Genomic DNA, 21383 nt, shown 5'->3' with positions numbered 1-21383 from the left:
TGATCCTTTTTCAGGTACTTTGGGACCTTTAGGGGGAAGATGATCCTTGTTGGGGTCTTGAGGGAAAGGATGATACTTTGGGACCTTTGACTTTGATTGTCTGAATATCTTGATATTAGTGGGAAGATGATCCTTTTGGGTTTTTTGGGACCTTAAGGGGAAGATGATACATTATTGCGGAGTACTTGGGACCTTTAGGGGGAAGATGATTAAAAAACATTTTTTGGGGGGGTACTTTAGAACCTTTAGGGAAAGAATGATCCCCTTTTTTCGGTTATTTTGGGACCTTTGACTTTGATGGCCCAAATCTCTTGATATCAGTGGGAAGTTTATCCTTTTTGGGGGTACTTTGGGACCTTAAGGGGGAAGATGATGCATTTTATTTGGGGGGGGGGCGTTACTTTGGGACCTTTAGGGGGTGTGGATCTATTTTTGTGGGGTACTTTGGACCTTTAGGGGAAGTATGAGACCCTTTTTTGGGGTACTTTGGGACCTTTAGGGGGAAGATGATACATTTTGGTGGGGGGAGGGGTACTTTGGGACTTTAGGGGGCGTGGATCTATTTTTGGGGGGTACTTTTGGACCTTTAGGGGAAGTATGATCCGCTTTTTTGGGGTACTTTGGGACCTTTGACTTTGATTGCCCAAATATATGGATATTAGTGGGAAGATGATCCTTTTTAATCTGTTTTAATTATGAGACACAATTGTGTCAAAGTCATGATATATTTTTTTTCATGCTTGAAATAAGAAATGATTACTTTAAAAAAGTAGCTTTATACTTTTGAGTGTTGATGACACAGCTTTGCAACACTTGATATTCTAGTTTCAGGTGTAGACGTCTCTGAGTGCGGGAGGGTTCTCCTGGTGCCGACAGATCTTTCGTGAGCCCGGTAGTCTGGTGTAACAAGTCTTTTATTTTCATACAGCAGTATGGTTTGCTTTCCAGCAAAATATCTCTTGGACTTTCCAGTCTGGCGTGTCTCTGCTTTTCCCTCTCTTGGTCTCAATAGTCTGCTCACCAGCAACTCCAACTCTAACAACGTGTCTCTGCCCGGCTGCTGCTAATAAAGGCCACAGGTGATTAGCTAACAAGTCCCAGCTGGGCTATCTACTCACCTGCCGCTGGCTTCGAGGCCGGTCCTTACACACCCCGCTCCACGGCAGGCCTGCAGGCCACGCCCCCCTCCACATAAGGTCATAAAATCTCAGCAACAAGCTGTAATATCTTACTGAGATCATTTAGGACCTAAACACTTAAAACAAGTAAAACACTAACATCAAATCTGCTTAGTGAGAAGAATGATCTTATCAGACAGAAAATAAGCAAATATCAGCCTTATTTGACATATTTAACCTTACTTAGATTTCAGTTTTTGCCGTGTAAAAGAAGCAAACTTCATGAATGTTTTTTGTGAGCAACAAGTATGTGCTCCAATCGCTACATCACAAAAACATAAGAGTTGTAGAAATGATTGTAAGACATGATGTTCTTTACAAGTGTGTGTAGACTTTTGACCAGGACTGTGTGTCCGCACTCAGCTCACTTGTCCATTGTTTGCTCTTCATTCACTAACAAAGGCCGCTACATCATGGCGGCCCGCCACTGACAAAGTTTGTGAGCGCGTCGTTAAATAACACACGTCTTTGTGGCTCCACTGAGCCACAATTTGTGCTGACTTGATAAGCGTGGGAAGGATGCTCAAAACTTAGCAGCGAACCTTCTGGCTTTAGAAGATGTTTTAGTGGCTGACGTGCGAGATATTACAGCAAGATGCAGAATGAGAACGGAAGGAACCAAGACTTTTTGTTTTTCCTGTTGTGTAGCAGACTGTGAAAATGTGTTTGGGGACGAGAGCAAAGCAGAGTTGAGTGAAGAGGCCAAACAAAGACTCCTCTGTGCTCGCATGCAGGAAAACACTTCTTATCAGAGACTGATAAAAGAAGTCAAATGCAACAACAAGAAGGATAATATGTGTGTAGTGTGGGACTAATCAGACCTGGGGAGACCACAACAATGTCAGGGAGGTCTTGTTTTTGTGGCTCATCAGCTGTTCTCCCTCCCGTCCACCAGGTGGAGCTGCACCTGAAGCCCATCCAGTCGCTGTCGCGCCACCGCAAGCCTCTGGTGTTCGTGCTCAACTCCCCCGGGCCGCTCGTCTGGAAGATCAAGACGGAGAACCTGGCCCCGGGCGTCCAACGCACCTTTCATGTGAGTACAGCTGAGAGTCGCCATTGGTTTGCTGCATTAGCATTAGCATTAGCATTAACATTAGCAGCACTGGAAACTAAATATTTTTTTTTTCACTTTGTTTTTACATTTTTGGGGAAAAATGAATATGAATATGTTGTTTGTTAGAGTATCCTCTAGAATTCATAGTCCAATGTTTTTTTGTTCGCAGGACAGCGGTCACAGTTTTATTTGGATCACATTCAAATTTGGCGTGTTAGTATCAGTACTTGAAATGCCGACGTGGGCCAAAAATGGCGTCTCTTTCTCCAATTTTGATGAAGTTATGACATTTTAAACTGGTTAATTTGAGCGTTTTAATGACATTTGACTTGTAAGCTACATACTGTATATCAGGGGTGGGCAATTAATTTTTACCGGGGGCTGCATAAGCAAGCCGAACACTGCTGGAGGGCCACACCGACAATATTTCAATTAAATTTTGCTCAATATTATATTTGATATACCGTAAGATAAATAATAATAATAATAATAATAACACTAATAATAATAATAATAATTTAATTTAACCTAACTTAACTTTATACAAAAGCAGATTGCTTTTGATGGTTTTATTTTTAACACTGTCTTACACAACACTTCCCAATGCAAAAATGTCCATTTCTGCACAGGGTTCATTTCTGACACTTTATCCTGCATTATCCAACATTTTTCCCCATCAGATTTGGACAACCATCTGTTGTTAATAATCGTTTTTAATCATATTTATTTTATATTGTTTTTTTATATTGGTTTTATATGTAATTCTTTTTTGTTTTTATTCAGTCATTGGTGGAGCTAAGGATATTATTTGAATATTGTTTTTAATATTGTTGTGCAGCACTTTGGAAATATTTTGTTGTTTAAATGTGCTATATGAATAAAGTGGATTGGATTGGATTGTCACGCCTGCCAGCTTGTCCCATTTCAGTCCTAACACGCATTTACCTATGTGAACAAGTCATTACCTGTGGTTGTCTCTTTAATTGATTGCATGGCTGCCAGCTCCTTCGTGATTTGAAAGTCTGTTGTTATCCCACGTAAGAAGATGAGCAGCTGGGCGGTGTCACGTACATCACAGCTCTCATCCAAAGCCAGTGAAAAACAGTCAAAGTCTCCGGCATATCAGCGCAAGAGAGTCCAATAAGCACTCCTTAATAAACTCTCTGTCAGAAAACGCCTTACTTTTTCTGGCGATTTTGTGAGAAATGACGAAACTTGTCCTGACGGCTGCATCTCTGGGGGTGTGAAATTTGGCAAAAAGTCCTTGTTGGGTTTGCAGTTTTACCATCAACGAATCATCCTCCCTTGCGGGCTCTTCATCAGACATATTCCGGTATTTTTCCTCGTGCTTGGTCGTGTAGTGGCGATTCAAATGATATTCTTTAAACACAGCAACCTGTGTACCACACATTAAGTACACGGCTTTACCTTTCATTTCTGTCAAGAAATACTTGGCAGTCCATGTCTTGTTGAAAACACACCATTTGTCATCAACAGTTACTTTTCCACCAAGCTGTCCGATGTTTTTCTTGTTCGTAGGACAGCGGTCACAGTTTTATTTGGATCACGTTCAAATTTGGCGTGTTGGTAGCAGTACTTGAAATGCCGATGTGGGCCAAAAATGGCATATCTTTGATCTATTTTGATGAAGTTGTGACATTTTTAAACTGGTTAGTTTGAGCGTATTAATGATATTTGACTTATCCTCCTGAGAGACAGTCAGGCAGAAATACACAAATTTGCAGGATGTCTTTTGGGATACGTTATAGTTGGCTCCAATACGCGAGAATTGTATCGTACTCGTATCCAGATGCGTTAATGCAAGTATAATAGTGTAGTTGCCTGCTGGTTCCGAGTGTATTTATTTATTTGTGCGAGAGCAGCCGGCTATCATGGCAGTTAAAGTTGCGCTGACGGCCATCTTTGAGAGTTTCAGAAAAGTCTTTCCGTGACTTGTTTTACCATTTTTACTTTATTTTTTTTAAAATAATACTAACTTGATAATTGTTTTTATTAGATTATCTTTGAGAAATGATAGTTACTTTCCCACCAAGCTGTCCGGTGTTTTTTTTGTTCGTAGGACAGCGGTCACAGTTTTATTTGGATCACGTTCAAATTTGGCGTGTTGGTATCAGTACTTGAAATGCCGATGTGGGCCAAAAATGGCATATCTTTGATCTATTTTGATGAAGTTGTGACATTTTTAAACTGGTTAGTTTGAGCGTATTAATGATATTTGACTTATCCTCCTGAGAGACAGTCAGACGGAGATACACAAAATTGCAGGATGTCTTTTGGGATACGTTATGGTTGGCTTCGATACAGGAGAACTGTATCGTACTGGTGTATCCAGATGAGTGAACGCAAGTACAAAAGTGTAGTTGCCTGCTGCACAGATGGTTCCGAGTGTATTTATTTGGCCATCATGGCAGTTGTAGCCGCGCTGACAGACACAAAGCAGCTGACGGCCATCTTTGAGAGTTTCAGGAGGGTTTCTCCCTGGCTTGTGTTGCTGAAGAAGGGAATTTCCCGCCCTGAGTGTGTTTATACACAACAGGACAACGTGTGAGTTGCACGCGTGTGCATGCAGCTGCTCCACATGTCTGATGGCGTGATAATGGCGTCCACGGCAGCGTGACGCAGAGTGCTAACTGATCCCAGATGGCGATGTTCTTCCTCTTGGCGCCGGGGTCGCAGTGACACCTCCTCCAAATACCACACAGCACTCTTCAACTGGTCGCAGTGACACCTCCTCCAAATACCACACAGCACTCTTCAACTGGTCGCAGTGACACCTCCTCCAAATACCACACAGCGCTCTTCAACTGGGCCAGGGCAAGTGTCTCTGCAGTGGGGGTTCCTAATGAGGTGTCCAGTAGGTGGTGATTTATCATTACTGTTTCATGAACAGCGTGATAATGTTCTGGAGGTGTGCTGGGACGTTTGTCAGTGTTTACTGCTCACGTGGGTTTTGTTCTCCTATTTTAACGAGCTTGGCTCCAAGAAACACAATCACCCATAATGCAGTTGGGGTGCAAACTTGCCGAGCTGCTTACTGTAGCACATTGTGTCCCTTTCTTTCCTTCCTTCCTTGTGTTCAGTTTTAGTGTTTGCCTTTGCTAAGTAAAGCTTAACATAGTTTGCTCAGGTGTTCACTTCTGCTCTAATCCACTGTCCAGGAGGAGATGAAAGAACTACAAAATATATTACTTAAAATATTGTAATATAATTGTGTTTTTTAATTGTGAAACAATTTTACATAATGTAGATATTATTGTTTTAAATTATAAATAACACTGTGTATATGTATATATATGTATGAGTATACTTATGTGTATATGTATATATGAGTATATATGTATATACAGTATATATATATATATATATATATATATACTTGTGTGTAGATATGTGTGTGTGTGTGTGTGTATATATGTATATATATATATATATATACTTATATATCTGTATGTGTATATATATATATATATATATATATATATGTATACTTATAAATGTGTAGATATGTGTGTGTGTGTGTGTGTGTGTGTGTGTGTGTGTGTGTGTGTGTATATATGTATATATATATACTTATATATGTGTATGTATATATATATATATATACTTATATATGTATATTTATATATGTATATTTATATATGTGTATATATATATGTATATTTATATATATATATATATATATATATATATATATATATATATATATATATATATATATATATATATTAGGGCTGCAACAACTAAAACTAATCGATTAAATCGATTAAAATCGATTATAAAAATAGTTGGCGATTAATTTAGTGTATATGTATATATGAGTATATATGTATATACAGTGTGTGTATATATGTGTATGTATATATATATATATATATATATATATATATATATATATATATATATATATATACTTATAAATCTGTAGAAATGTGTGTGTGTGTGTGTGTATATGTATATATATATATATATATACTTATATATGTGTATGTATATATATACAGTCAAGAAAATAAGTATTTGAACACCCTGCTATTTTGCAAGTTCTCCCACTTAGAAATCATGGAGGGGTCTGAAATGTTCACGGTAGGTGCATGTCCACTGTATGAGAGATAACCTAAAAAGAAAAATCCAGAAATCACAATCTATGATTTTTTAACAATTTATTCGTGTGATACAGCTGAAAATAAGTATTTGAACACCTGTCTATCAGCTAGAATTCTGACCCTCAAAGACCTGTTAGTCCGCCTTTAAAAGTCCTCCTCCACTCCACTGTATTATCCTGAATCAGATGCACCTGTGTGAGGTCGTTACCTGCATAAAAACACCTGTCCACCCCATACAATCAGTAAGACCCAAACATTCAGCATGGCTAAGAGCAAAGAGCTGTCCAAAGACACCAGAGACAAAATTGTACAACTCCACAAGGATGGAAAGGGCTACGGAGAAATTGCCAAGCAGCTTGGTGAAAAAAGGTCCAGTGTTGGAGCAATCATTAGAAAATGGAAGAAGCTAAACATGACGGTCAATCTCAATCGGAGTGGAGCCCCATGCAAGATATCACCTCGTGGGGTCTCAATGATGCTAATAAAGGTGAGGAATCAGCCCAGGACTACACGGCAGGACTTGGTCAATGACCTGAAAAGAGCTGGGACCACTGTTTCCATGGTCACTGTTGGTAATACACTAAGACGTCATGCTTTGAAATCATGCATGGCACGGAAGGTTCCCCTGCTTCAACCAGCACATGTTAAGGCCCGTCTTAAGTTTGCCAATGACCATTTGGATGATCCAGAGGAGTCATGGGAGAAAGTTTTGTGGACAGATTAGACCAAAATTGACCTTTTTGGTCATAATTCCACTATGCGTGTTTGGAGGAAGAAGAATGATGCGTACCATCCCAAGAACACCATCCCTACTGTGAAGCATGGGGGTGGTAGCATCGTGCTTTGGGGGTGTTTTTCTGCTCATGGGACAGGACGACTGTACTGTATTAAGGAGAGGATGACTGCAGCCATGTATTGTGAGATTTTGGCCAAAAACCTCCTTCCCTCAGTCAGATCATTGAAGATGAGTCATGGCTGGATCTTCCAACATGACAATGACCCAAAGCACACAGCCAGGAAAACCAAGAAGTGGCTTCGTAAGAACCATATCAAGGTTCTGGAGTGGCCTAGCCAGTCTCCAGACCTAAATCCAATTGAAAATCTTTAGAGGGAGCTGAAAGTCTGTGTTACTCAGCGACAGCCCAGAAACCTGACTGATCTAGAGAAGATCTGTGTGGAGGAGTGGGCCAAAATCCCTCCTGCAGTCTGTGCAAACCTGGTGAAGAACTACAGGAAACGTTTGAACTCTGTAATTGCAAACAAAGGCTACTCTACCAAATATTAATGTTGGTGTTCAAATACTTATTTTCAGCTGTATCACACAAATAAATTGTTAAAAAATCATAGATTGTGATTTCTGGATTTTTCTTTTTAGGTTATCTCTCATACAGTGGACATGCACCTACCATCAACATTTCAGACCCCTCCATGATTTCTAAGTGGGAGAACTTGCAAAATAGCAGGGTGTTCAAATACTTATTTTCTTCACTGTATATATACTTATATATGTATATATGTATATATATATAGATGTATATTTATATATGTATATATATATATATATATATATATATATATATATATATATATATATATATATATATATATATATATATATATATATATGTATGTATGTATGTGTGGGGAAAAAAATCACAAGACTATTTCATCTCTACAGGCCTGTTTCATGAGGGGGGGGTTCCCTCAATCATCAGGAGATTTTAATGGGAGCATTCACATACCATGGTTTATATAGGGCACAGAGTGGGTGGGTACAGGCTGGCGTAGGGGCGTGGTGATTGGCTCATGTGTTACCTAGGAGGTGTTTCCGTCTGTGGCGGCATGCTGTTACAATTTCGCTGCGCTTGTTGAGGGATGACAGGTCTGGACGGTGAATAATAAACAGTTTCTCTTTCAAGCATAGGTTGCATCTTTTATTACCACTATTGTAAGGTGTGCTGGATGCAAGAATTTGCCATGTTATTGAATATTCAACATTATTGTCTTTGAGGTCCCAAATGTGTTTGCTGAGCCCTTGATGAAAGCGGATACAATTTCACCCTCACCTATGAACCCACGCCAGGAAACCAGCCAAAAAAGAACAGAAAACGAAACGACATCATCTGGTACAACCCCCCATACAGCAAAAACGTCTCAACTAACATTGGACACAAATTCCTCAATCTGATTGACAATCACTTTCCCAAAGACAACACCCTAAGAAAAGTATTCAACAAGAACAACATTAAATTGAGCTACAGCTGTATGAACAATATACGACAAATTATCTCAAACCACAACAAAACAATTGCAAATGAGCCGTCGGCCCCCGGACAGAGCGACTCCAAAACCAACAAAGGCTGCAACTGTCGAAAGAAACCTGATTGCCCTCTCAACGGGGGGTGCTTACAAACATCAGTTGTCTACCAATCTAAGGTAACACGCAAGGACATTAACACATCCGACACATATGTAGGATTAACCGAGGGAGAGTTTAAAACCAGATGGAACAATCACAAGGCTTCTTTCAGGAACCAAAACCTGCGGAATACCACAGAACTCAGCAAACACATTTGGGACCTCAAAGACAATAATGTTGAATATTCAATAACATGGCAAATTCTTGCATCCAGCACACCTTACAATAGTGGTAATAAAAGATGCAACCTATGCTTGAAAGAGAAACTGTTTATTATTTACCGTCCAGACCTGTCATCCCTCAACAAGCGCAGCGAAATTGTAACAGCATGCCGCCACAGACGGAAACACCTCCTAGGTAACACATGAGCCAATCACCACGCCCCTACACCAGCCTGTACCCACCCACTCTGTGCCCTATATAAACCATGGTATGTGAATTCTCCCATTAAAATCTCCTGATGATTGAGGGAACCCCCCCCTCATGAAACAGGCCTGTAGAGATGAAATAGTCTTGTGATTTTTTTTCCCACACATACATATATTGCGCTCTACTACGGTATCAAGCACTATTTTTTGGATAACCTTATTAAGACATATATATATATATATATATATATATATATATATATATATATACAAACCCGTTTCCATATGAGTTGGGAAATTGTGTTAGATGTAAATATAAACGGAATACAATGATTTGCAAATCCTTTTCAAGCCATATTCAGTTGAATATGCTACAAAGACAAGATATTTGATGTTCAAACTCATAAACTTTATTTTTTTTTTGCAAATAATAATTAACTTAGAATTTCATGGCTGCAACACGTGCCAAATTAGTTGGGAAAGGGCATGTTCACCACTGTGTTACATGGCCTTTCCTTTTTAACAACACTCAGTAAAGGTTTGGCAACTGAGGAAACTAATTGTTGAAGCTTTGAAAGTGGAATTTTTTCCCATTCTTGTTTTATGTAGAGCTTCAGTCGTTCAACAGTCCGGGGGTCTCTGCTGTCGTATTTTACGCTTCATAATGCACCACACATTTTCAATGGGAGACAGGTCTGGACTGCAGGCGGGCCAGGAAAGTACCCGCACTCGTTTTTTACGAAGCCACGCTGTTGTAACACTTGCTGAATGTGGCTTGGCATTGTCTTGCTGAAATAAGCAGGGGCGTCCATGAAAAAGACGACGCTTAGATGGCAGCATATGTTGTTCCAAAAGCTGTATGTACCTTTCAGCATTAATGGTGCCTTCACAGATGTGTAAGTTACCCATGTCTTGGGCATTAATGCACCCCCATACCATCACACATGCTGCCTTTTGAACATTGCGTCGATAACAGTCTGGATGGTTCGCTTCCCCTTTGGTCCGGATGACACGATGTCGAATATTTCCAAAAACAATTTGAAATGTGGACTCGTCAGACCACAGAACACTTTTCCACTTTGCATGAGTCCATCTTAGATGATCTCGGGCCCAGAGAAGCTGGCGGCGTTTCTGGGTGTTGTTGATAAATGGCTTTCGCTTTGCATAGTAGAGCTTTAACTTGCACTTACAGATGTAGCGACCAACTGTATTTAGTGACAGTGGTTTTCTGAAGTGTTCCTGAGCCCATGTGGTGATATCCTTTAGAGATTGATGTCGGTTTTTGATACAGTGCCGTCTGAGGGATGGAAGGTCACGGTCATTCAATGTTGGTTTCCGGCCATGCCGCTTACGTGGAGTGATTTCTCCAGATTCTTTGAACCTTTTGATGATATTATGGACCGTAGATGTTGAAATCCCTAAATTTCTTGCAATTGCACTTTGAGAAACGTTGTTCTTAAACTGTTTGACTATTTGCTCACGCAGTTGTGGACAAAGGGGTGTACCTCGCCCCATCCTTTCTTGTGAAAGACTGAGCATTTTTTGGGAAGCTGTTTTTATACCCAATCATGGCACCCACCTGTTCCCAATTAGCCTGTTCACCTGTGGGATGTTCCAAATAAGTGTTTGATGAGCATTCCTCAACTTTATCAGTATTTATTGCCACCTTTCCCAACTTCTTTGTCACGTGTTGCTGGCATCAAATTCTAAAGTTAATGATTATTTGCCCAAAAAAAAGAAAAAGTTTATCAGTTTGAACATCAAATATGTTGTCTTTGTAGCATATTCAACTGAATATGGCTTGAAAAGGATTTGCAAATCATTGTATTCCGTTTATATTTACATCTAACACAATTTCCCAACTCATATGGAAACAGGGTTTGTATATATATATATATATATATATATATATATATATATATATATATATATATATATATTAGTTAGCATTTTAATTTGAACATGGAAAGCCACTTACTAGTCCAGCATCAACAGAAGCAAGGCATCGTTGGACTGAAATCTCTTATCTTTGAGCTCATGCCAGCGAGTGAAAGCCGGGCAATGTTGATCCCTGACTGTCCTTATATCCGGGTAGCCTCCCTTTTTCTTTTTTTGTCTCCTCAGAAAAAAACTTTCCCTTTCTTTGGTTGTTTTGGAGCTTCTGCCATGATAGCAGTAATTGCCGTTCTTCTTCTTTCAGTTTTTTATGAAGGTGTTAGCAACCACAGTTTAAGGGGGAAGTTAAACGGGGAGTTGTACGGCGGTTTACGTTCATCCACAGACTAACTTTAGTGTTTAGGCATGTTTGTTGCCTCCAAACCACTTTGGCCTTCTGACACTGTTGGCTGTTGTCAAAGTCGCTGGCTGGGGAGCGACAAGATCCAAAGAAACCGAGCTGAAGACCAGACCTCCGTGACTGTGTTCTCCCGGTCCCTAAGCCTTCCAGGCGTGGAGCTCCCTGGACGCTCGTTGGCTTGTTGGAAACTCTTCACACAACAAAAGTGTTGCTGTTGGCTGGCAGGTTTCTATTCCCCAAAAACCATCAGCTTTTGTTGTAGAACACGTCCTCCCTCACTGGCTGTCAGTCAGGACTCTGTATGAAATAGTGACAGGATCCAAGTGTTCTTCCACCCAGGGACACTCCCAGTTTTGTTGACCTTGCAGACAATTTCTCTTTGTTGCACAAGAACCATTCATGGAACAAACTCTCTGAACTTGGCCTGCTGGCTGGTGGTGCCCATGGTCTTGGTGGCCAAGAGGTTGTTGGTGTAGATGTTGATGGAAGACACTGATGTTGTTGGTGTAGATGTTGATGGAAGACACTGATGTTGTTGACGTAGATGTTGATGGAAGACACTGATGTAGTTGGTGTAGATGTTGATGGAAGACACTGATGTTGTTGGTGTAGATGTTGATGGAAGACACTGATGTTGTTGGTGTAGATATTGATGGAAGACACTGATGTTGTTGGTGTAGATGTTGATGGAAGACACTGATGTTGTTGGTGTAGATGTTGATGGAAGACACTGATGTTGTTGACGTAGATGTTGATGGAAGACACTGATGTTGTTGGTGTAGATGTTGATGGAAGACACTGAGGTTGTTGGTGTAGACGTTGATGGAAGACACTGATGTTGTTGGTGTAGATGTTGATGGAAGACACTGATGTTGTTGGTGTAGATGTTGATGGAAGACACTGATGTTGTTGGTGTAGATGTTGATGGAAGACACTGATGTTGTTGGTGTAGATGTTGATGGAAGACACTGATGTTGTTGGTGTAGATGTTGATGGAAGACACTGATGTTGTTGGTGTAGATGTTGATGGAAGACACTGATGTTGTTGGTGTAGATGTTGATGGAAGACACTGATGTAGTTGGTGTAGATGTTGATGGAAGACACTGATGTTGTTGGTGTAGATGTTGATGGAAGACACTGATGTTGTTGGTGTAGATATTGATGGAAGACACTGATGTTGTTGGTGTAGATGTTGATGGAAGACACTGATGTTGTTGGTGTAGATGTTGATGGAAGACACTGATGTTGTTGGTGTAGATGTTGATGGAAGACACTGATGTTGTTGACGTAGATGTTGATGGAAGACACTGATGTTGTTGGTGTAGATGTTGATGGAAGACACTGAGGTTGTTGGTGTAGACGTTGATGGAAGACACTGATGTTGTTGGTGTAGATGTTGATGGAAGACACTGATGTTGTTGGTGTAGATGTTGATGGAAGACACTGATGTTGTTGGTGTAGATGTTGATGGAAGACACTGATGTTGTTGGTGTAGATGTTGATGGAAGACACTGATGTTGTTGGTGTAGATGTTGATGGAAGACACTGATGTTGTTGGTGTAGATGTTGATGGAAGACACTGATGTTGTTGGTGTAGATGTTGATGGAAGACACTGATGTAGTTGGTGTAGATGTTGATGGAAGACACTGATGTTGTTGGTGTAGATGTTGATGGAAGACACTGATGTTGTTGGTGTAGATATTGATGGAAGACACTGATGTTGTTGGTGTAGATGTTGATGGAAGACACTGATGTTGTTGGTGTAGATGTTGATGGAAGACACTGATGTTGTTGACGTAGATGTTGATGGAAGACACTGATGTTGTTGGTGTAGACGTTGATGGAAGACACTGATGTTGTTGGTGTAGATGTTGATGGAAGACACTGATGTTGTTGGTGTAGATGTTGATGGAAGACACTGATGTTGTTGGTGTAGATGTTGATGGAAGACACTGATGTTGTTGGTGTAGATGTTGATGGAAGACACTGATGTTGTTGGTGTAGATGTTGATGGAAGACACTGATGTTGTTGGTGTAGATGTTGATGGAAGACACTGATGTTGTTGGTGTAGATGTTGATGGAAGACACTGATGTTGTTGGTGTAGATGTTGATGGAAGACACTGATGTTGTTGGTGTAGATGTTGATGGAAGACACTGATGTTGTTGGTGTAGATGTTGATGGAAGACACTGATGTTGTTGGTGTAGATGTTGATGGAAGACACTGATGTTGTTGGTGTAGATGTTGATGGAAGACACTGATGTTGTTGGTGTAGATGTTGATAGAAGACACTGATGTTGTTGGTGTAGATGTTGATGGAAGACACTGATGTTGTTGGTGTAGATGTTGATGGAAGACACTGATGTTGTTGGTGTAGATGTTGATGGAAGACACTGATGTTGTTGGTGTAGATGTTGATGGAAGACACTGATGTTGTTGGTGTAGATGTTGATGGAAGACACTGATGTTGTTGGTGTAGATGTTGATGGAAGACACTGATGTTGTTGGTGTAGATGTTGATGGAAGACACTGATGTTGTTGGTGTAGATGTTGATGGAAGACACTGATGTTGTTGGTGTAGATGTTGATGGAAGACACTGATGTTGTTGGTGTAGATGTTGATGGAAGACACTGATGTTGTTGGTGTAGATGTTGATGGAAGACACTGATGTTGTTGGTGTAGATGTTGATGGAAGACACTGATGTTGTTGGTGTAGATGTTGATGGAAGACACTGATGTTGTTGGTGTAGATGTTGATGGAAGACACTGATGTTGTTGGTGTAGATGTTGATGGAAGACACTGATGTTGTTGGTGTAGATGTTGATGGAAGACACTGATGTTGTTGGTGTAGATGTTGATAGAAGACACTGATGTTGTTGGTGTAGATGTTGATGGAAGACACTGATGTTGTTGGTGTTGATGTTGATGGAAGACACTGATGTTGTTGGTGTAGATGTTGATGGAAGACACTGATGTTGTTGGTGTAGATGTTGATGGAAGACACTGATGTTGTTGGTGTAGATGTTGATGGAAGACACTGATGTTGTTGGTGTAGATGTTGATGGAAGACACTGATGTTGTTGGTGTTGATGTTGATGGAAGACACTGATGTTGTTGGTGTAGATGTTGATGGAAGACACTGATGTTGTTGGTGTAGATGTTGATGGAAGACACTGATGTTGTTGGTGTAGATGTTGATGGAAGACACTGATGTTGTTGGTGTAGATGTTGATGGAAGACACTGATGTTGTTGGTGTAGATGTTGATGGAAGACACTGATGTTGTTGGTGTAGATGTTGATGGAAGACACTGATGTTGTTGGTGTAGATGTTGATGGAAGACACTGATGTTGTTGGTGTAGATGTTGATGGAAGACACTGAGGTTGTTGGTGTAGATGTTGATGGAAGACACTGATGTTGTTGGTGTAGATGTTGATGGAAGACACTGATGTTGTTGGTGTAGATGTGGAAGGAAGACACTACAGTATATATACAATATATGTATTTACAGTATATATATATATATACAGTACATACATATACTGTGTGTATGTATATATATATATATATATATATATATATATATATATATATATATATATATATATATATATATATATATATATATATATACATAAAGTATATGGTTGCTTTTCTTGGACTGCTTTAGTGCTTTTGTTCATGAACTTAGTAACTTTGAGCAAGTTATATTTATTTAATGATTTTTCCAGTCTAAAAAGGAAAAAAAAAGACCACACAGGTTCTTGGATCTTTAGTGTTTTTTGGGGATTGTTCTGTTCATGGTTTGCTTAGTCAGACCCTTTGTTTGTATCCATTTCTTGCCTTCAACTGGACTCAGTCAGTAAAGTGAGGTGACATCATGCTCCTGCCTTCCAACTTCTGACGGCATCCATCGCTAATGACTTGCTGTTATATGACCACACGCTAATGTTCTCTTCTACCTGCTCTATACTATCTAGGGGGAGAGTAGTGGTGGTGGGGAGGGAGGGGAGGGTGGTGTAAGGGGAGAGTAGTGGTGGTGGGTGAGGGTGGTGTAGGGGGAGAGTAGTGGTGGTGGTGAGGGTGGTGTAGGGGGAGAGTAGTGATGGTGGGTGAGGGTGGTGTAGGGTGAGAGTAGTGGTGGAGGGGAAGGTGGTGTAGGGGGAGAGTAGTAGTGGTGGGGGTTTCCAGCCTGGAGTGCTTACTTGGTCAAATTCCTGAGGTCTCCATCAGCGGTGAAAGCCTGCAGCTAATTTGACTCTGAGGTTGCAACACCACTAATTATGCTCTCATTAAGCTGATGAAGTCCTTGGTGCTCACCACACTCACTTTTCCACTTCCTGCTGTCCCCGCCGTAGTATCACACGTAGTATCACACGGAGTATCAGACCTAATATCACACGTAGTATAAGACGTAGTATCAGACGTAGTATCAGACGTAGTATCAGACGTTGTATCACACGTAGTATCAGACGTAGTACCAGACGTTGTATCAGGCGTAGTATCAGACGTTGTATCACACGTAGTATCAGACGTAGTATCAGACATAGTATAAGACGTAGTATCAGACGTAGTATCAGACGTGGTAAAAGATGTAGTATAAGACGTAGTATCACACGTCACAAGAAGTGACAAAGTCCACGTTCCTTCTGAAAATACCACAGCTTCTCTCCAAGAAGTGATCCAAGTCCACGTTCCTTCTGAAGATACCACAGCTTCTCTCCAAGAAGTGACCCAAGTCCACGTTCCTTCTGAAGATACCACAGAATTTCTCCAAGAAGTAACAAAGTCTACTTTCCTTCTGAAGATACCACAGCTTCTCTCCAAGAAGTAACAAAGTCCACGTTCCTTCTGAAGATACCACAGCTTCTCTCCAAGAAGTAACAAAGTCTACTTTCCTTCTGAAGATACCACAGCTTCTCTCCAAGAAGTAACAAAGTCCACGTTCCTTCTGAAGATACCACAGCTTCTCTCCAAGAAGTAACAAAGTCTACTTTCCTTCTGAAGATACCACAGCTTCTCTCCAAGAAGTAACAAAGTCTACTTTCCTTCTGAAGATACCACAGCTTCTCTCCAAGAAGTGACAAAGTCCACATTCCTCCTGAAGATACCACAGCTTCTCTCCAAGAAGTGACAAAGTCCACGTTCCTTCTGAAGATACCACATATTCTCTCCAAGAAGTGACCAAGTCCACGTTCCTTCTGAAGATACCACAGAATTTCTCCAAGAAGTAACAAAGTCTACTTTCCTTCTGAAGATACCACAGCTTCTCTCCAAGAAGTAACAAAGTCCACGTTCCTTCTGAAGATACCACAGCTTCTCTCCAAGAAGTAACAAAGTCTACTTTCCTTCTGAAGATACCACAGCTTCTCTCCAAGAAGTAACAAAGTCCACGTTCCTTCTGAAGATACCACAGCTTCTCTCCAAGAAGTAACAAAGTCCACGTTCCTTCTGAAGATACCACAGCTTCTCTCCAAGAAGTGACAAAGTCCACATTCCTCCTGAAGATACCACAGCTTCTCTCCAAGAAGTGACAAAGTCCACGTTCCTTCTGAAGATACCACAGAATTTCTCCAAGAAGTGACCCAAGTCCACGTTCTTTCTGAAGATACCACAGCTTCTCTCCAAGAAGTGACAAAGTCCACGTTCCTTCTGAAGATACCACAGAATTTCTCCAAGAAGTGACCCAAGTCCACGTTCCTTCTGAAGATACCACATGTTCTCTCCAAGAAGTGACCAAGTCCACGTTCCTTCTGAAGATACCACAGCTTCTCTCCAAGAAGTGACAAAGTCCACGTTCCTTCTGAAGATACCACAGCTTCTCTCCAAGAAGTGACAAAGTCCGCGTTCCTTCTGAAGATACCACAGCTTCTCTCCAAGAAGTGACCAAGTCTACGTTCCTTCTGAAGATACCACAGAATTTCTCCAAGAAGTGACAAAGTCCACGTTCCTTCTGAAGATACCACAGCTTCTCTCCAAGAAGTAACAAAGTCTACTTTCCTTCTGAAGATACCACAGCTTCTCTCCAAGAAGTAACAAAGTCCACGTTCCTTCTGAAGATACCACAGCTTCTCTCCAAGAAGTAACAAAGTCTACTTTCCTTCTGAAGATACCACAGCTTCTCTCCAAGAAGTGACAAAGTCCACGTTCCTCCTGAAGATACCACAGCTTCTCTCCAAGAAGTGACAAAGTCCACGTTCCTTCTGAAGATACCACAGCTTCTCTCCAAGAAGTGACAAAGTCCACGTTCCTTCTGAAGATACCACAGCTTCTCTCCAAGAAGTGACAAAGTCCACGTTCCTTCTGAAGATACCACATGTTCTCTCCAAGAAGTGACCAAGTCCACGTTCCTTCTGAAGATACCACAGCTTCTCTCCAAGAAGTGACAAAGTCCACGTTCCTTCTGAAGATACCACAGCTTCTCTCCAAGAAGTGACAAAGTCCGCGTTCCTTCTGAAGATACCACAGCTTCTCTCCAAGAAGTGACCAAGTCTACGTTCCTTCTGAAGATACCACAGAATTTCTCCAAGAAGTGACCAAGTCCACATTCCTTCTGAAGATACCACAGCTTCTCTCCAAGAAGTAACAAAGTCCATGTTTCTTCTGAAGATACCACAGCTTCTTCATTCTGAAGATGTCCTGTTGGTCCTGGATCAGTGTTTCATATCCAGGACCATCCATATTATTATGGTAGATAAGGAGCAGAAGGAAAATGTATTTGATGTAAATATCCTCATTTCTAATGTACCGATAGAGGGCACCGGTATTTAAGCCCCGCCCACCACACTTTAAGAAGAAATAAATATGTTTACATGTATTAGCCGCAGATATATATACCCATTTTGTACATATTTATTTACATACCTTTACTGTTTACAAACGGTGTCTGTAACACGGCAGTAAAACGGCTGATCAAACAAAACAGAAGTCATGGTCATGGACTCAATAACTCCACGCTGACGTTTTGGTGAATTTACTGAAGAATTTGTGAAAGTGAAACAACACAAAAAGAATGTACGTTAATAATACTAACACAGACATTTTTAAACGTGTTAGCATATTAGCTAATGCTAACGACGCTAGCAGTACGAGAGCATGTATATATGCATGAAAACACTCCTACAGACATCACACATGGGACACTTTAGTAAGTGAGAATAGTTTTAGTTATATTGTAAAACTTACAAACGTAGCTTGGAGTGATGAATGAAGAATCCACACGAGTAGAAACGCTCTGGACAAACTCTTCCAGCTGAAGGAACCTGCAGTGAGCAAACTTGTCCAAAAGATGGCGCCACAGCACAAACAATAACACACCTTTTTAGTGCCTCTGTCATGAAAAGTATTTGTTGAATACAAAACGCTCCTGTACTTGGTATCATTACAGTGGATGTCAGGTGTAGATCCACCCATGGCGTTTGTTTACATTGTGAGCTATTGTATCCTCCTACGCTGTGTAGTGAAACATGTTTAGCTAGTCCTCCTCCTCGACTGATAATGTTACTTGTAAGAAACGTACTTTATTTGTCGCCATGGAGACCAGGATTAGTGAAGTAGCTAAAACACTGCGGATGGACGTTAGCCGCTAGCTAGCTAGCCATGTGTTAAAGCAGCTCTTCCTGAGGGTGTTTCAGTGTTATAACTTCACCTTTATCTTGACTTTTTACACCAAAATGTGTCCATTCTCTCTTTTCTGTCTACACACTGTGTCTGCTTGTAAGTACTCTGTGTGTGTGCGCTGCCCAACATGCTCCTCTGCTGGTAAAAGCAGCAATGTCATGATGTGATGACACGCCCGTTAACAAAAAAGGAAAAGAAATACCAGGCGTGTGATTTTTCCGTCTATAGTCAGAATCCATCTTTTTTACCACTGTCAAAATAAAACAAATATTCTCAGATTTTCTTGTTTTTTTCCGACCTACAATGTGTTAAAGTCTTGATCAGTCTCTTTGCCATACCTGCCAACAACTAGAACTACAGGTTCCCCTAACGAGTACGTTGTTGACCACCCGTGGTACAAAGTAGTGAAACATCTCCACAGGCAGGGGACAAACTGTACAGAAACATGTGCTTTTTGCTGTCTGCAACAAATTGATTGTGTTTCTATCAAAAGTTGGTATTTTCTGTTAAGAAGTTGACTCCTCCCCCTGCAGGTGTCCCAGGGCTCGGAGGTGCGCTTCCCACCTGGCAACTTCTCCCGGTCCTGCCAGGTCCACCAGGAGCTCCTCCCACACGGCAACCAGCACCTCCTCACCTGGACCCTCAAGACCTACCAGGCACTCACCTCCTTCTCCGAGATCAGGATGACCCGAGACGTCTACGTCAAAGTGGGAGAAGGTGTGTGTGTGTGTGTGTGTGTGTGTGTGTGTGTGTGTGTGTGTGTGTGTGTGTGTGTGTGTGTGTGTCCCACCTTCATCAGGGTGGTATGAGGACCTCCATCTTTCCCCCAAAGACCATGTGGTGGTCAGTCAGGTGTCACCTTGTCTTGAGAGTTTCACCTTGCCAGAAAGGAAGCGTTGAGGAGGAGTGGCACTGCTTCTCGCTATTAGAAGCGTTGAGGAGTTTATGACCCCACTAACCTCCATCTGACCTTATGACCCTACTAACCTCCATCTGACCTTATGACCCCACTAAACCCCCCATCTGACCTTATGACCCCACTAACCCCCATCCTCTGGCCTTACAGACCCGATGTTCTCGGACACGTGCAAGATCGACAGCAGGTTCCTGTCCCTCAACTACCTGGGGGGCTACGTGCAGCCACAGCCTTCCAAAGGCTGCGTCGTGTCTGCAGACCACCAGGACCAGGACCAGGATCAAGACCAGGAGGTCCACATCATCGAGCTCCAGGCCCCCAACTCCAGCAGGTAAACTTAACTGGTCTAAGGTCTCAGGTGACCATACTTATTCACAATCCTTATGCATGTTTTTCTTTTTGGACACATTCTAAGTAACAAATAAGTGCTAGCAACAGTCAGCTAACAGGAGTGCACCATTCAGCCCTTAAACCTTCCAACTAACTAACTAACTAGCTGCTGCATGGCCTCTGAGCAGGTGAAAGTTAGTTGTAGATGATAAATGGTGTCTCTCACCTGGATAGTAGAAGGTTGTGGACACAAACCCACAAGTTGACATCCAACTTAGACCTGGAGATGGCCAGAAAAACAAGAAATCTTTGTTAGGATGATAATAAATTCTTAATCTAAACGGGAAGATATAAATATTATCACCGTTTCCTGACTTCAGTAGAAGAAGAAAAACATCAGTAGAAGAGGACACAAAATAGAAAACTAGTGGCTGACCTTTTTGTCTTAGTTTTTGAGCGTCTAGTCTACTTTGCTCTGTTTCTCTGCAGGTTCTGACTTTAGTTGTGTTGCTACCACTGCCAGACATGTCGGACTATTCATCCTGACACGACTCCACCACAACACATCCTTCTCAGAAATGCCTGACACGACGCCACCACAACACATCCTACTCAGAAATGTCTGACACGATGCCACCACAACACATCCTACTCAGAAATGTCTGACACGACGCCACCACAACACATCCTACTCAGAAATGCCTGACACGACGCCACCACAACACATCATACTCAGTAATGTCTGATACGACGCCACCACAACACATCCTACTCAGAAATGTCTGACACGACGCCACCACAACACATCCTACTCAGAAATGCCTGACACGACGCCACCACAACACATCATACTCAGTAATGTCTGATACGACGCCACCACAACACATCCTACTCAGAAATGCCTGACACGACGCCACCACAACACATCATACTCAGTAATGTCTGATACGACGCCACCACAACACATCCTACTCAGAAATGCCTGACACGACTCCACCACAACACATTCTACTCAGAAATGTCTGACACGACGCCACCACAACACATCCTACTCAGAAATGTCTGACACGATG

General features: G+C 41.4%; 1 protein-coding gene across 2 annotated transcripts in view; it reads left to right on the top strand.

The window, feature by feature from the left end:
* Positions 1 to 21383, top strand: part of tgfbr3 (transforming growth factor, beta receptor III) — a 137918-nt gene that overhangs the window by 73327 nt on the left and 43208 nt on the right. For both annotated transcript variants that reach the window (XM_061977453.2, XM_061977452.2), the window contains 3 exons: positions 2074 to 2211; positions 19598 to 19781; positions 20131 to 20311. In XM_061977453.2, the coding sequence (XP_061833437.2) occupies positions 2074 to 2211; positions 19598 to 19781; positions 20131 to 20311 (503 nt within the window). The remainder of the gene's footprint in view (positions 1 to 2073; positions 2212 to 19597; positions 19782 to 20130; positions 20312 to 21383) is intronic.

Source organism: Nerophis lumbriciformis, linkage group LG18, assembly GCF_033978685.3.
Source record: "Nerophis lumbriciformis linkage group LG18, RoL_Nlum_v2.1, whole genome shotgun sequence".
NCBI classification, from domain to species: Eukaryota; Metazoa; Chordata; class Actinopteri; order Syngnathiformes; family Syngnathidae; genus Nerophis; species Nerophis lumbriciformis.
Note: the sequence above shows the minus strand (reverse complement) of the source record. Positions and strands in the feature narration are given on the sequence as shown.